Raw genomic sequence first — 14,576 nt, 5'->3', positions numbered from 1 at the left:
TCCTCATGGAGACTCTAAATAAAATTATTTCTCTTTTTGGCTTTGTAGTTACAGAACATCAACCAGACAGGAAAAAAGATCAAGGAAGAACTGCATAATTGTAATACTGTTAACACATCAAGGCGGAGATATGCACTCTACTGAGTGCCCTCTTCACTTGTTTTTAGACTATGTTCCCTCTCGTATGCAGTGACTAATATATTTACCTGGGAAACTATTAAGATAGTCTCATTGTATCAGATAATTCAGGTCACCAGTTAAATTGCCGCGTTATACGTTGAGAACCATTCATGGATGATCAGTACTTTTCAGTCTGGAGCTTACAAAACTCGAGGAATTTTGCATAAATTAACTTGGAAATCAACGTTATGTTGCAGCTTAGCAAGAATATATTAACTGTCAGAGAGGAAACCTTCTCCCCACCCTGCATTATTTTCATTAATTATCACAAATTTAACAAAATAGTGAAGAGCTGATAATCTCGAAATACATAGAACAGTACAGCACAGAACAGGCCCTTCAGCCCACGATGTTGTGCCGAGCTTTATCTGAAACCAAGATCAAGCTATCCCACTCCCTATCATCCAGGTGTGCTCCATGTGCCTATCCAATAACCGCTTAAATGTTCCTAAAGTGTCTGACTCCACTATCACTGCAGGCAGTCCATTCCAACCACTCTCTGCGTAAAGAACCTACCTCTGATATCCTTCCTATATCTCCCACCATAAACCCTATAGTTATGCCCCCTTGTAATAGCTCCATCCACCCGAGGAAATAGTCTTTGAACGTTCACTCTATCTATCCCCTTCATCATTTTATAAACCTCTATTAAGTCTCCCCTCAGCCTCCTCCGCTCCAGAGAGAACAGCCCTAGCTCCCTCAACCTTTCCTCATAAGACCTACCCTCCAAACCAGGCAGCATCCTGGTAAATCTCCTCTGCACTCTTTCCAGCGCTTCCACATCCTTCTTATAGTGTGACCAGAACTGCACACAATATTCCAAATGTGGTCTCACCAAGGTCCTGTACAGTTGCAGCATAACCCCACGGCTCTTAAACTCCAACCCCCTGTTAATAAAAGCTAACACACTATAGGCCTTCTTCACAGCTCTATCCACTTGAGTGGCAACCTTTAGAGATCTGTGGATATGGACCCCAAGATCTCTCTGTTCCTCCACAGCCTTCAGAATCCTACCTTTGACCCTGTAATCCACATTTAAATTAGTCCTACCAAAATTAATCACCTCACATTTATCAATATTTGAATTTCACATTTGAAATTCCATTTTGACCGTACTCCCTCATTTCTTCCATTCCTATTCCAACCTTCTGCAGATGCCTGCAGCTTTCCCCAAGATGAATCAATTAGGACCAGCAGGGAATCACTGAGCAGGGCAGGAACGCTGGCCGATTTTCCCTCTCATTAACGCCAGGGTGCTGAAGCCAGCTACAGCCCCAGGGCTCAGCACAGCTACTTCTCCACAGAGTAGGGGTTGAATTTGAACCACTTGCAGCCTGAGGGCTCAGTAATATCAGATAAAATCTCAGAACCACAAGGGGACTGTGCACCCTTTAACCAGGAGGGACAGGAGGTTATATTCTTCCTATTGAGCAGCAGAGGCTGTGCTAGAACTACGTGACTCACTGCAGCAGGAGACAATCCCCAGTCAATAGAGGCTTCTTTGATCTTGTTGTCAACTTTGGCATTCTTCTCCACGATTATCTTGTTGATTGGTTCTTGCATATCCAGAATGTCAAGGGCTTGCTGATATTCCTTGGCTGCATACTTTTTGTGACAGAAAAATAAAAGGAGAAATAAGATTTCAATGCAGCTTTAGTCATCAGGTGTATTTAATGGGCTATAGGGACATGCTGTTTAGCCTCTCAGTTGCAGTCCAGAAATAAGAGATGACGCAAGTCCAGCTTATTCACAAACTCACTTTATTCTCTTTTATGACTCCACATACACACACCCAACACCACCTGTAACCCCTTTATATATCCTGGTGAGTGCTATTAAAGAATTAACATACAAATTAGGTCTAAAGTGGAAGATTGCAGTTAACCCATTCCTAACATATGCTAACGAGCTATTTAAATTCTACCCCAACAAAGGATCCATCTTGTGGAAGAGACATTAAATCCAGATCTCCTGTTACCTGTTCTCTGGACTGGGACTGGGACTGGGACTCAACCCCACAACCAGCTCACTCAGAGACTGAGCCATGGCCAACATTTCTTTAAGTAAATACTCAAATATCCTGCTTGCAATTCAGTCAGCCGATGCTTTAGTTACTGAACATTCGCACAAAAGGGAATTATTAATCCGTTGCCAAAATGTAAACAGGAGGTCAGGTAACATACCATTTTACATAAAAGCATCTTCCGTGTCAGGACTAACTTGATTGCTTTATTGCCTGAGTAAGATGTTCTTTCGGGGGGTCAGTGCAGACTCAATGGGACGAATGGCCTCCATCTGCACTATAGGGATTCTATGGTTTATGAACTTACTTCAGCAAGACTCCAAATCAAACATTTGTTTCACAGCGAGCTAAATATCATTTATAAATCAGAACAAGAACACAAAATAGAAAGATGTAAGGGTCAATAATAAAGCACTCCTCACATTCTGTTAGCAACAGTTAAAAAAAGCGTTAAAATTTATTTTACTCACATGACACTGGGCAGCAAAGTACCGACAGGCTCCATAGATCTGTGGGCAGGAGGAACAACAGATACTTACAGCACCAAGTTGCAGAATATTCTAAACGGTTATTAAACTGTCCAATGAAAAGGCAGCAAGTTCATTATTATAACCGAATAGAGGTCTTTAAAAATTATGAAGTAGTTCAGTGAAATAAAGACAAGAGATTATCTTTCCATTTGTGGGAGTCAAGAACTAGGAGGCTATAAATATCAGATAGTCACTAGTAATCCAGAGAATTCAGGAGAAACTTTACCTGGAGAGTGGTGAGAATATGGAACTTGGTACCAAAGGTTGAAGTGAATTGTGTAGATACACTGAAGAGGAAGCTGAATAAATGTATTTGGGAGAAAATAATAGAAGGATGCGCTGATAGAATGAGATTGTGTGAAGAGGCCCATGCAAAGCATTAGACCATAAGAAGTAGGCCATTCAGCCCATCAAATCTGCTCCGCCATTCAATGAGATCGTGACTGATCTGAGTATCCTCAACTCCACTTTCCCGCCTTATCCCCATAACCCTCGTTCCCTTACTGATTAAAAATCCGTCTGTCTTGAACACGCTTAACAACCCGGCCTCTACAGCCCTCTGCGGTAAAGAATTCCACCGGTTCACTAACCTTTAAGAGAAGAAATTCCTCCTCCTCCTCTCTGTGTTAAATGGGCGACCCCTTACTCTGAGAATATCCCCTCTGGTCCTAGATTCCCCCACAAGAGGAAACATCCTCTCAGCATCGACCCTGTCAAGCTCCCTGAGAATCCGATATGTCTCAATAAGGTCTCCTCTGATTCTTCTAAACCCCAATGAGTACAGGCCCAACCTACTCAACCTCTCCTCATAAGATAATCCCTCCATACCCAGGATCAATCTTGTGAACCTTCTCTGGACTGCCTCCAAGGTCAGTCCATCTTTTTTAGATAAGGGGACCCAAACTGTTCTCTTTAACATGGAGCAGGTGGAGTGAGTGGTCTGTTTCTATGCAGTAAATTCGATCTTATTCCTTTACAGTACATGCAGACAAAGCAAAAGGGGCAAGATCTACAGAAAGCAAGTGGACTGTTGCACAATCTGAAGTTACCTGAATAATTATAAGTATTCCAAGATTTACAGTTCGGGAGTCTCAGACTATCCAGAATTTGGCATGTCAGCTACGACTCTCATCAACCTTTACAGATGCACCATAGAAAGCATTCTTTCTGGTTGTATCACAGCTTGGTATGGGCTCCTGCTCTGCCCAAGACCGCAAGGAACTACAAAGGGCCCCGAGTGGAGCCCAACCCATCACGCAAACCAACCTCCCATCCATTGACTCTGTCTACACTGCCCGCTGCCTTGGCAAAGCAGCCAGCATAATCAAGGACCCCTCACACCCCAGACATCCTCTCTTCCGCCTTCTTCTATCAGGAAAAAGATACACAAGTCTGAGCTCACGTACCAGCTTCTTCCCTGCTGCCATCAGACTTTTGAACAGACCTACCTCGCACTAAGTTGATCTTTCTCTACACCCTCGCCTTGAATGTGACACTACATTCTGCATCCACTCCTTTCCTTCTCCCCTCTGTACTCTCTTTCTCTATGAACGGTATGCTTTGTCTGTATAGCATGCAAGAAACAATACTTTTCACTGTATACTAATACATGGGACAATAACAAATCAAATCAAATAGGTGTCAAGAATTGGTAAGTGATTTTAAGGCAGTTAATTAAGAAGCAGCAGTTTCGATGGATGTGACACACAATTTAAATAAGCTGAAAAGACATACGACTCTTTACGACCTATAACAGGTGAGAATGGGTGACTGGTTGTGGTGAAGGAAGCAGGGGTTGGCTGATCACAGGGTTGCTGGGGACAGTCTCTGCAGAAGGGTTTATTGGTCCCAGATGAGATAAATGAATGGATGAAGCTGATTTCCAGCGGAGCAAGTGGCAGTCTCTGCTGTTCTCTGTCTTCTTCAGCTAGCCATAGTGTTGGAGCCAATACGGATCATTTCAAAAAGCTCTCCTCTGTCTGAAGTCTTCTTGGACTAACCAAGATGTTCAGCTGGAGCCAGCATCGATCCACCTCAAGAAGCTCGCTTCTGTCCAAAGAGATTTTTCCTTCTCAAGAGTCCGTCTAAATACCTTATTTCTGGGAAGCTTATGTCAATCATTTATTCAATTGTCCATCGGAAAGGGACAGGTATTCAAGGTGGCTTTGTCTGTTTGTTATTTAAAAATGCATACAAATTATCTTTACTTTCAAGACTTTATTTTTAATAGTTATTCATTATTTTCTTCCTATTTCCGACAGAAGCTCACGATGTTTAACTGAAGCTCATCACTTGCTAGGATGTTCTGTTTAACCTTCAGACAGTTGTTTCCCTATGGATCACAGAGCCACTGTTTCAGAGTCTGTGCTAGAGGGACAGGTCCTGGCCAAGGTATTGGCTTTCACTGTCTTGTGTTTATCAGCCAGGAAGCTGCGACAGAACCTTTCTTTCAAAGGGAGAGAGCTAATCCTAGAATATTCAGTTAACTTCTTTAGGATTTTCTGAAGTTATTATACAGAAATTTCTTACAGCGTGGACAGTGGGAAAGAAATCGTACCTTATCGAGTTTGCGAGATCGAATAGCATGGGCAGCCCTGTGATACTGGGCTGTGAGGTAAAGACACTGGGACAGCCAGTAGATATCCTGGGGCTCCTCTACAACACAAAACAGAATCACAACATTTAACATATCAACAATTGGGCACCAAAATGCAGGCTGTCTTACAGGCAGGGCCAGCGCACAGCGACCTTTGTGAACTCAGTGTGTTTAGTAGAGGCTTACATGAAGGAAGTGCAGGTTGCAGAATGATCACTATGGCGGCGCAGTGGCTAGCACTGCTGCCTCAGCACCAGGGACCCGGGTTCAATTCCGGCCTTGGGTCACTTTTGTCTGTGCGGAGTCTGCACTTTCTCCCCGTGTCTATGTGGGTTTCCTCCGGGTGCTCCGGTTTCCTCCCACATCTGTGGAACTCACTGCCCCAGATGCAGTGGAGCCAGAATCATTCAACAGATTCAAGAGATAGATAGATATGTTACTGATGAAACGTGGGATAAAGGGCGATGGGGAGCAGACCAAGTGGAGTTAAGACCAGGATAAAATCAGCCATGATGATGTTAAATGGCGGAGTGGGTTCAAAGGGCTGAATCGCCCACTCCCATTTCTAATTCCTATGTTCCAAAGATGTGCAGGTTAGGTTGAATGACCATGCTAAATTGCCCCTTAGTGTCCCAAGATGTATAATGAATATGGGTTAGGGGAATTAGTGGGGTAGATATGTGGAATTATGGGGATAGGGCCTGGGTAAGAGGCTCTGTCGGAGAGTCAGTACAGACTCGAGGGGCTGAATGGTCTCCTTCTGCACTGTAGGGATTCTGTGCTTGTGTTGCAGCCTGACCCCAGAACACAGATTATTGGGTTTTTGATATTAAAAATGGCTCTTAGTTATATTGTACTGAGATCCTCTGAAGAATTCTGATTAGTTCCAGAATCCATGCCAGTTTGAATTGATTTCTTCGGGGTTAGTATAATTGATTAAATTCTCTCAATGTCCAATGAGTCAATCCATTTGTTGCCCAGCTTCATTCCTTCTTCCCATTTGTAATCAAACAGAAAGGCCGAAACTTGCATTTATGCATTGCCTTTCACGATTGAACATCTCTGAAGTGCCTTACGGCCAATGAAGCCAGTGTCGTCACTGTAGTAATTTAGGAATCCATAGCACCATGGAAAAGTTACAGCACAGGAGAAGGCCATTTGGCCCATCTTGCCCATGCCAGCCTGAGGACACCCTGGTGCTCTTAGAACCTGGCCCATAGTTCTGTAGCTTACAGCACTTAAGGTGCAGATCCAGGTACTCTTTTGTGGCAGTCAATTTGCTCACATCATACTCACATAAACACAGGTGATAATATTTTATTTTTACTGAGATAAACTTAGTGAGGGATAAATCTTTTCCAAAATAGTTCTGAGAGATATATTACTACAGGGTTCGTGGTGGGAGATATAGGAAGGATATCAGAGGTAGGTTCTTTACGCAGAGAGTGGTTGGGATGTGGAATGGACTGCCTGCAGTGATAGTGGAGTCAGACACTTTAGGAACATTTAAGCGGTTATTGGATAGGCACATGGAGCACACCAGGATGATAGGAAGTGGGATAGCTTGATCTTGGTTTCAGATAAAGCTCGGCACAACATCGTGGGCCGAAGGGCCTGTTCTGTGCTGTACTGTTCTATGTTCTATGTATTACACCGATCCGAGACAGATAGGGTCTTGGTTTAACAATTCATTCGAATACTAACACCTCCAACAGTGCAGCACTCCCTCAGTGTCAGACTTGACTTTTATAATAAAGCCCTGGGATAGAACTGAGGTGTGCTTGGACCTCTTAATCTATCAGACAATAGGTACCTGCTATGACTCAGTTGGTAGCACTCTGAAGGAGTTCGACATGGTAAACACAGATTGTTTCCCCCGGCCAGGGAATCTAAAATACGGGGGCTGAGTCTCAGAGTACTCTCAGTCCCCAGGATTGAGATAAGGAGAAATGTCTTTACACAGAAGGTTGTGAACCTTTGGAATTCTCTACCCCAGGAGGGTTGTGGAAGCTCAGTCATTGTTGATCTTGTCACGAGTCTGGTGCGCTGTTCTGGTCACCTCATTACAAAAGTTTAAAGTTTTAAAGTTTATTTATTTGTGTCACGAGTAAGCTTACATTAACACTGCAATTAAATTACTGTGAAAATCCTCTAGTCACCACACTCCCGGCACCTGTTCAGGAGAATTTAGCATGGCCAATGCACGTAACCAGCATGTCTTTTGGACTGTGGGAGGAAACTGAAACACCCGGAGGAAGCCCATGCAGACACAGGGAGAACGTGCAGATTCCGCACAGATGGTGACCCAAACCGGGAATTGAACCCGGGTCCTTGGCACTGAGGCGGCAGTGCTAACCACTGTGCCACCGTGCTGCCCCAAGGGTGTAATTGCATTAGACAGGATACGGAGGAGACTGATACGCAAGTTTCCAGGACTCCAGAGCAGCACAGTGGTTAGCACTGCTGCCTCACAGCGCCAGGGACCCAGATTCAATTCCGGCCTCGGGTGACTGTGTGTGTGGAGTTTGCACTTTCTCACGGTCTGTGTGGGTTTCCTCCGGGTGCTCTGATTTCCTCCCACAGTCCAAAGATATGCCATGATAAATTGCCCCTAAGTGTCAGGGAGATTAGGAGGGTAAATATATGGGGTTATGGCCTGGATGGGATTGTTGTCGGTCCAGAATCGATGGGCCAAATGGCCTCCTTGTAGATTCTATGATTGGAAAGATTGGATAGGCTGGGGTTGTTCTCCTTGGAACAGGGGAGGCTGAGGGGAGATTTGATTGAGATGTACAACACTCTGAGGGGCTTGTATAGAGTGAAGGGCCTGATTACTACAGCAGAGTCAGTGACTCGGGGACATAGATTTAAAGCAATTGATAGAAAGATTAGATGGGGAGATGAGGACATTTTATTTTTCACCCAAGGGATAGTGGGGGTCTGGAACTCTCTGTCTACAAGGGTGGTAGAGGCAGAAACTCTCACCTCATTGAAGAGGTGTCTGGATTTGCCCCTCATATACTGTAACCTGGAGGGCTACAGACCAAATGCTGAAGAGTGGGTTTAGGCTGGATGGCTCATTTTTGGGCCAGTGTAGACATGATGGGTCAAGTGGCGTCTTTCTATACGGTAACTCTCGATGATTCTATCATGATCATAAAAGGGGCGACATGGTAGCACATGGGGCAGCATGGTGACACAGTGTTTATCACTGCTGCCTCACCGCTCCAGGGACCTGGGTTGGATTCCCAGCTTGGTTCACTGTCTGTGTGGAGTTTGCAGGTTCTCCCCGTGTCTGGGTGGGTTTCCTCCGGGTGCTCCGGTTTCCTCCTACAGTCGAAAGATGTGCAGGTTAGGTGCACTGGCCATGCTAAATTGCCCCTTAGTGTCCCAGGATGCATAGGCTAGAGGTATTAGCGGGGTGAATATGAGGGGTTATGGGGATAGGGCCTGGCTGGGACTGTTGTCGGTGCAGACTCGATGGGCCGAATGGTCTCCTCCTGCACTGCAGGGTTTCTATGATTCTATTACCTCATAAGTTACAATAACTTCATAAAGCTGAGAAAGACGATTCAAAATTTAAAATCCAAAATGATAAACTATTTCTGCTCCCTCACTTCTTCTGACCCTTTTGCTTTGAACTTTACTCTTGCTTGATTTCAAACTAATATAACAAGTCGGCCCTGAATCTGTTACTGACAGATGTTCACAGCAGCACCCGGAGAACAGCAAATGTATCTCCCAACCTTCAGAAACTGAAATAGCAGAATACCAATCCACAGAGCACAGATTCAAGGTCACCAGTTGATACATCATCTTTCTACATAGATAACAAGAGAACAATGGGAAGGAACAGAGCATCAGACAGGCTATGGCCACGATAGGGCCACGGATCAATACAAGATGACCAAAAGGAGCACCCAGCCACAGCAAATCAGTGGGAGACAGAAGCTCCAGCTAGGCAGAAGACCAGGGCATAGGACATTTTCACAACTTGTTCACATCAAGTTAATTAATCTTTAAACCTTCAAATCGAAACCTAAACTAATAAGTGAGCTCACCGTGTGAGAGTGAAGCAACTTTGTCGGCCCAGAACAGCGCACTCTGATACTGTTGCTGTAAGGAAACAAAACAAAGAACTTCATTACCCGGCTCACTGAGAGAACTGAATCAGTGTCCAAAACAAAGTTTATTTATTATTGTCACAAGTGGGCTTACATTAACACTGCAATGAAGTTACTGTGAAATTCCCCTCGTCGCCACACTCCGGCGCCTGTTTGGGACAATGCATCTAACCAGCACGTCTTTCAGACTGCAGGAGGAAACCGGAGCGCCCAGAGGAACCAACGCAGACACGGGGAGAACGCGCAGACTCTGCACAGACAGTGACCCAAGCCGGGAATCGAACCCGGGTCCCTGGTGCTGAGAGGTTGCAGTGTTGACCATTGTGCCACTGTCCGAGCAACACGGCTCAATGGGTAAACCTCCACCTGCGTGGGAACTGTGGTTGCGAGACCCACCAAACAGAATGAAGCACAATGTCCAGTCTGTCATTCCCAGCCTGGATCCGCAGTTAGAGAGTCAGCACTGAGGGAGTGCCGCACTGTCAGAAGGTCAGTACTGAGGGAGTGCCGCACTGTCAGAGGGTCAGTACTGAGGGAGTGCCGCACTGTCAGAGGGTCAGTACTGAGGGAGTGCTGCACTGTCAGAGGGTCAGTACTGAGGGAGTGCCGCACTGTCAGAGGGTCAATACTGAGGGAGTGCCGCACTGTCAGAGGGTCAATACTGAGGGAGTGCCGCACTGTCAGAGGGTCAGTACTGAGGGAGTGCCGCACTGTCAGAGGGTCAGTACTGAGGGAGTGCCGCACTGTCAGAGAGTCAGTGCTGAGGGAGTGCCGCACTGTCAGAGGGTCAGTGCTGAGGGAGTGCCGCACTGTCAGAGGGTCAGTGCTGAGGGAGTGCCGCACTGTCAGAGGGTCAGTACTGAGGGGGTGCCACACTGTCAGAGGGTCAGTACTGAGGGAGTGCCGCACTGTCAGAGGGTCAGTACTGAGGGAGTGCCGCACTGTCAGAGGGTCAGTACTGAGGGAGTGCCGCACTGTCAGAGGGTCAGTACTGAGGGAGTGCCGCACTGTCAGAGGGTCAGTACTGAGCGAGTGCCGCACTGTCAGAGGGTCAGTACTGAGGGAGTGCCGCACTGTCAGAGGGTCAGTGCTGAGGGAGTGCCGCACTGTCAGAGGGTCAGTACTGAGGGAGTGCCGCACTGTCAGAGGGTCAGTACTGAGGGAGTGCCGCACTGTCAGAGGGTCAGTACTGAGGGAGTGCCGCACTGTCAGAGGGTCAGTGCTGAGGGAGTGCCGCACTGTCAGAGGGTCAGTACTGAGGGAGTGCCGCACTGTCAGAGGGTCAGTACTGAGGGAGTGCCGCACTGTCAGAGGGTCAGTGCTGAGGGAGTGCCGCACTGTCAGGGGGTCAGTACTGAGGGAGTGCCGCACTGTCAGAGGGTCAGTACTGAGGGAGTGCCGCACTGTCAGAGGGTCAGTACTGAGGGAGTGCCGCACTGTCAGAGGGTCAGTGCTGAGGGAGTGCCGCACTGTCAGAGGGTCAGTACTGAGGGGGTGCCGCAATGTCAGAGGGTCAGTGCTGAGGGAGTGCCGCACTGTCAGAGGGTCAGTACTGAGGGAGTGCCGCACTGTCAGAGGGTCAGTACTGAGGGAGTGCCGCACTGTCAGAGGGTCAGTACTGAGGGAGTGCCGCACTGTCAGAGGGTCAGTACTGAGGGAGTGCCGCACTGTCAGAGGGTCAGTACTGAGGGGGCGCCGCACTGTCAGAGGGTCAGTACTGAGGGAGTGCCGCACTGTCAGAGGGTCAGTACTGAGGGAGTGCCGCACTGTCAGAGGGTCAGTACTGAGGGGGCGCCGCACTGTCAGGGGGTCAGTACTGAGGGAGTGCTGCACTGTCAGAGGGTCAGTACTGAGGGAGTGCCGCACTGTCAGAGTGTCAGTACTGAGGGAGTACCGCACTGTCAGAGTGTCAGTACTGAGGGAGTGCCGCACTGTCAGAGTGTCAGTACTGAGGGGGCGCCGCACTGTCAGAGGGTCAGTACTGAGGGAGTGCCGCACTGTCAGAGGGTCAGTACTGAGGGAGTGCCGCACTGTCAGAGGGTCAGTGCTGAGGGAGTGTATCACTGTCACATGGTCAGTACTGAGGGAGTGCCGCACTGTCAGAGGGTCAGTACTGAGGGAGTGCTGCACTGTCAGAGGGTCAGTACTGAGGGAGTGCCGCACTGTCAGAGGGTCAGTACTGAGGGAGTGCCACACTGTCAGAGGGTCAGTACTGAGGGAGTGCTGCACTGTCAGAGGGTCAGTACTGAGGGAGTGCCGCACTGTCAGAGGGTCAGTACTGAGGGAGTGCCGCACTGTCAGAGGGTCAGTACTGAGGGAGTGCCGCACTGTCAGTGGGTCAGTACTGAGGGAGTGCCGCACTGTCAGAGGGTCAGTACTGAGGGAGTGCTGCACTGTCAGAGGGTCAGTACTGAGGGAGTGCCGCACTGTCAGAGGGTCAGTACTGAGGGAGTGCCGCACTGTCAGTGGGTCAGTACTGAGGGAGTGCCGCACTGTCAGTGGGTCAGTACTGAGGGAGTGCCGCACTGTCAGAGGGTCAGTACTGAGGGAGTGCTGCACTGTCAGAGGGTCAGTACTGAGGGAGTGCTGCACTGTCAGAGGGTCAGTACTGAGGGAGTGCCGCACTGTCAGAGGGTCAGTACTGAGGGAGTGCCACACTGTCAGAGGGTCAGTACTGAGGGAGTGCTGCACTGTCAGAGGGTCAGTACTGAGGGAGTGCCGCACTGTCAGAGGGTCAGTACTGAGGGAGTGCCGCACTGTCAGTGGGTCAGTACTGAGGGAGTGCCGCACTGTCAGAGGGTCAGTACTGAGGGAGTGCTGCACTGTCAGAGGGTCAGTACTGAGGGAGTGCCGCACTGTCAGAGGGTCAGTACTGAGGGAGTCCCGCACTGTCAGAGGGTCAGTACTGAGGGAGTGCCGCACTGTCAGAGGATCAGTACTGAGGGAGTGCTGCACTGTCAGAGGGTCAGTACTGAGGGAGTGCCGCACTGTCAGAGGGTCAGTGCTGAGGGGGCGCCGCACTGTCGGAGGCTCGGTGCTGAGGGGGTGCCGCACTGTCGGAGGCTCGGTGCTGAGGGGGTGCGGCTCTGTCGGAGGCTCGGTGCTGAGGGGGTGCGGCTCTGTCGGAGGCTCGGTGCTGAGGGGGTGCGGCTCTGTCGGAGGCTCGGTGCTGAGGGGGCGCGGCTCTGTCGGAGGCTCGGTGCTGTACCTGGTCCAGGTAATGTCGGACCCGCCGCCGCAGCCGCTCTCGGTCCGGTTTCTGTTTCTGACTCATTCCCGCCGCCGATCCGCGCCCGCGCCGCCACTTCCTGTCCCCGTCCGTCCGGCTGCCAAATCCTTCCCCCGGAACCCGCGGCCCCGGGCAAAGCGGCCCCCCCGAGCACTGCTCACACAGCAGCTCAGCTCCCTGAGTCCCAGCCTGCAAACCTCAGCCACAGAAACTACCCCAGCATTGCCCAAATGTCAAATCAAACTAACATTCAACTCAAATAGATGCTGGAAATCACTCAGCAGCATCTTTGACCAGAGGCTGATCCCAGAAAATCACAAGTATTATCACAGTATTTTGCCTTAAATCACAATTGCTGCTGTTTATTTTATTCATTCATGGGATGTGGGTGTCTCTGGCTCGACCAGCATTTATTGCCCATTCCTAGTTGCCACTTGAACCACTGCAGTCCACCTGGTGTAGGTACACCCACAGTGCTGTTAGGGAGGGAGTTCCAGGATTTTGACCCAGTGACAGTGAAGGAACAGTGATATACTTAGTAAAGAGAACTTTGCAGGTTACTGAGTATTTCACATCAATGGAAGAGAAATTCAGATTTTAGCAAATTTATGGGATGGCACAGTAGCACAGTGGTTAGCACTGCTACCTCACAGCGCCAGGGACCCAAGTTCAATTTCAGCCTTGGGTCACTGCCTGTGGGGAGCCTGCACATTCTCCCCATGTCTGCATGGGTTTCCTCCAGGTGCTCCGGTTTCCTCCCACAGTCCAAAGATGTGCTGGTTGGGGGTTTGGCCATGCTAAATTGCCCATTAGTGTCCCAAGATGTGGAGGTTAGGGGGATTAGTGGGGTACTTATGTGGAGTTACGGGGATAGGACTTGGGTGGGTTGCTCTGCTGGAGATTTGGTTCAGACTCGATGAGCCAAACAGCCGCCTTCTGCACTGAATGGGTTCTATGTAATTCTATGAGATTGATCTCAATCCCTCCTTTAATGACTGGACACTGTGATTGGAGGAGTTGCCTCATATCCACACCATCACAAAGAGAAGCAAATTCCATCTCTACAACATTGTTGCTCTCTGCCCCTATCTCAGTTCTTGTGCTGCTGAAAGTCTCATCCATGCCTTTGTTTGCCCTGGACATATATTCCAACTCACTCCTGGCTGGCCTCCTTCCTTCCATTGAGGTCAACCAAAACACCGCTTCCTGTGGGGGACTGCTTCCCCCATCGCCTCTGTTCTCAGGGACCTCCAGTGTCTCCCGTTTTAATAAATGTCTTGATTTTAAAATCCCCAATTTTAATTGCTCCACCATCGATCGATCGATACCCCACCCAGACCTCACTTTCCTCCATTAAAACTCTCCTTAAAACCTACCTCATTGGCCAAGCTTTTGGTCATCAGACCTGAATTCTCCCTATGTGGCCCAGTGTCACACTTTGTGTGGTGCCTGGCCCCTTTAAAGGCCAATCTTCTGAGGGGGTCAAATGTTCTGGCTGACCAATCGGAAACCGAGTTGGGGCTTCACTCTAACCTGTCTGGGCTTGTCCCAGCAATTGGATCCTGGAGGCATAACTGGAAACAATTAACCTTCATACCCTGCAAATAGTTGTTGTTCATGAATAAATGTCTATAGTTTGTTCTTAACTGGTGGAGTCAATTTATGACACTTTGTTTTATAATTCGCCTGTGAAGCAGTTTGGGATGTTAAAGGCACTATATAAATATAAGTTGTTGTTCTATTTGGGCCAAATGGCTTGTTTCTGGGGTATAAATTCAATATAGATTGCATGGATTTATAGATGACTAGGGTTTAGTTGACTTGATTACAACATCTAATTAGTGTTTGCCACTTTTAATAGGGGAGGTCTTGTGGCGCGGTGGGTTAGCATCCC

At 48.4% G+C, this 14,576-nt stretch overlaps 1 protein-coding gene across 1 annotated transcript in view; it reads right to left on the bottom strand.

Annotated features, from left to right (window-relative positions):
• Positions 1-12,791, bottom strand: part of cdc16 (cell division cycle 16 homolog (S. cerevisiae)) — a 55,667-nt gene extending 42,876 nt beyond the window's left edge. The window contains exons 1-5 of the mRNA XM_078221486.1: positions 12,662-12,791; positions 9,391-9,445; positions 5,291-5,388; positions 2,674-2,712; positions 1,645-1,785 (exon numbers count right to left, since the gene is read on the bottom strand). Of these exons, the coding sequence (XP_078077612.1) occupies positions 1,645-1,785; positions 2,674-2,712; positions 5,291-5,388; positions 9,391-9,445; positions 12,662-12,727 (399 nt within the window). The 5' untranslated portion in view covers positions 12,728-12,791. The remainder of the gene's footprint in view (positions 1-1,644; positions 1,786-2,673; positions 2,713-5,290; positions 5,389-9,390; positions 9,446-12,661) is intronic.
• Positions 12,792-14,576: the final 1,785 nt, after the last annotated feature.

The sequence above is a fragment of the Mustelus asterias genome, chromosome 10, assembly GCF_964213995.1.
Source record: "Mustelus asterias chromosome 10, sMusAst1.hap1.1, whole genome shotgun sequence".
NCBI classification, from domain to species: Eukaryota; Metazoa; Chordata; class Chondrichthyes; order Carcharhiniformes; family Triakidae; genus Mustelus; species Mustelus asterias.
The sequence above is the reverse complement of the archived record's forward strand: the minus strand, read 5'-3'. Positions and strand labels throughout refer to the sequence as shown.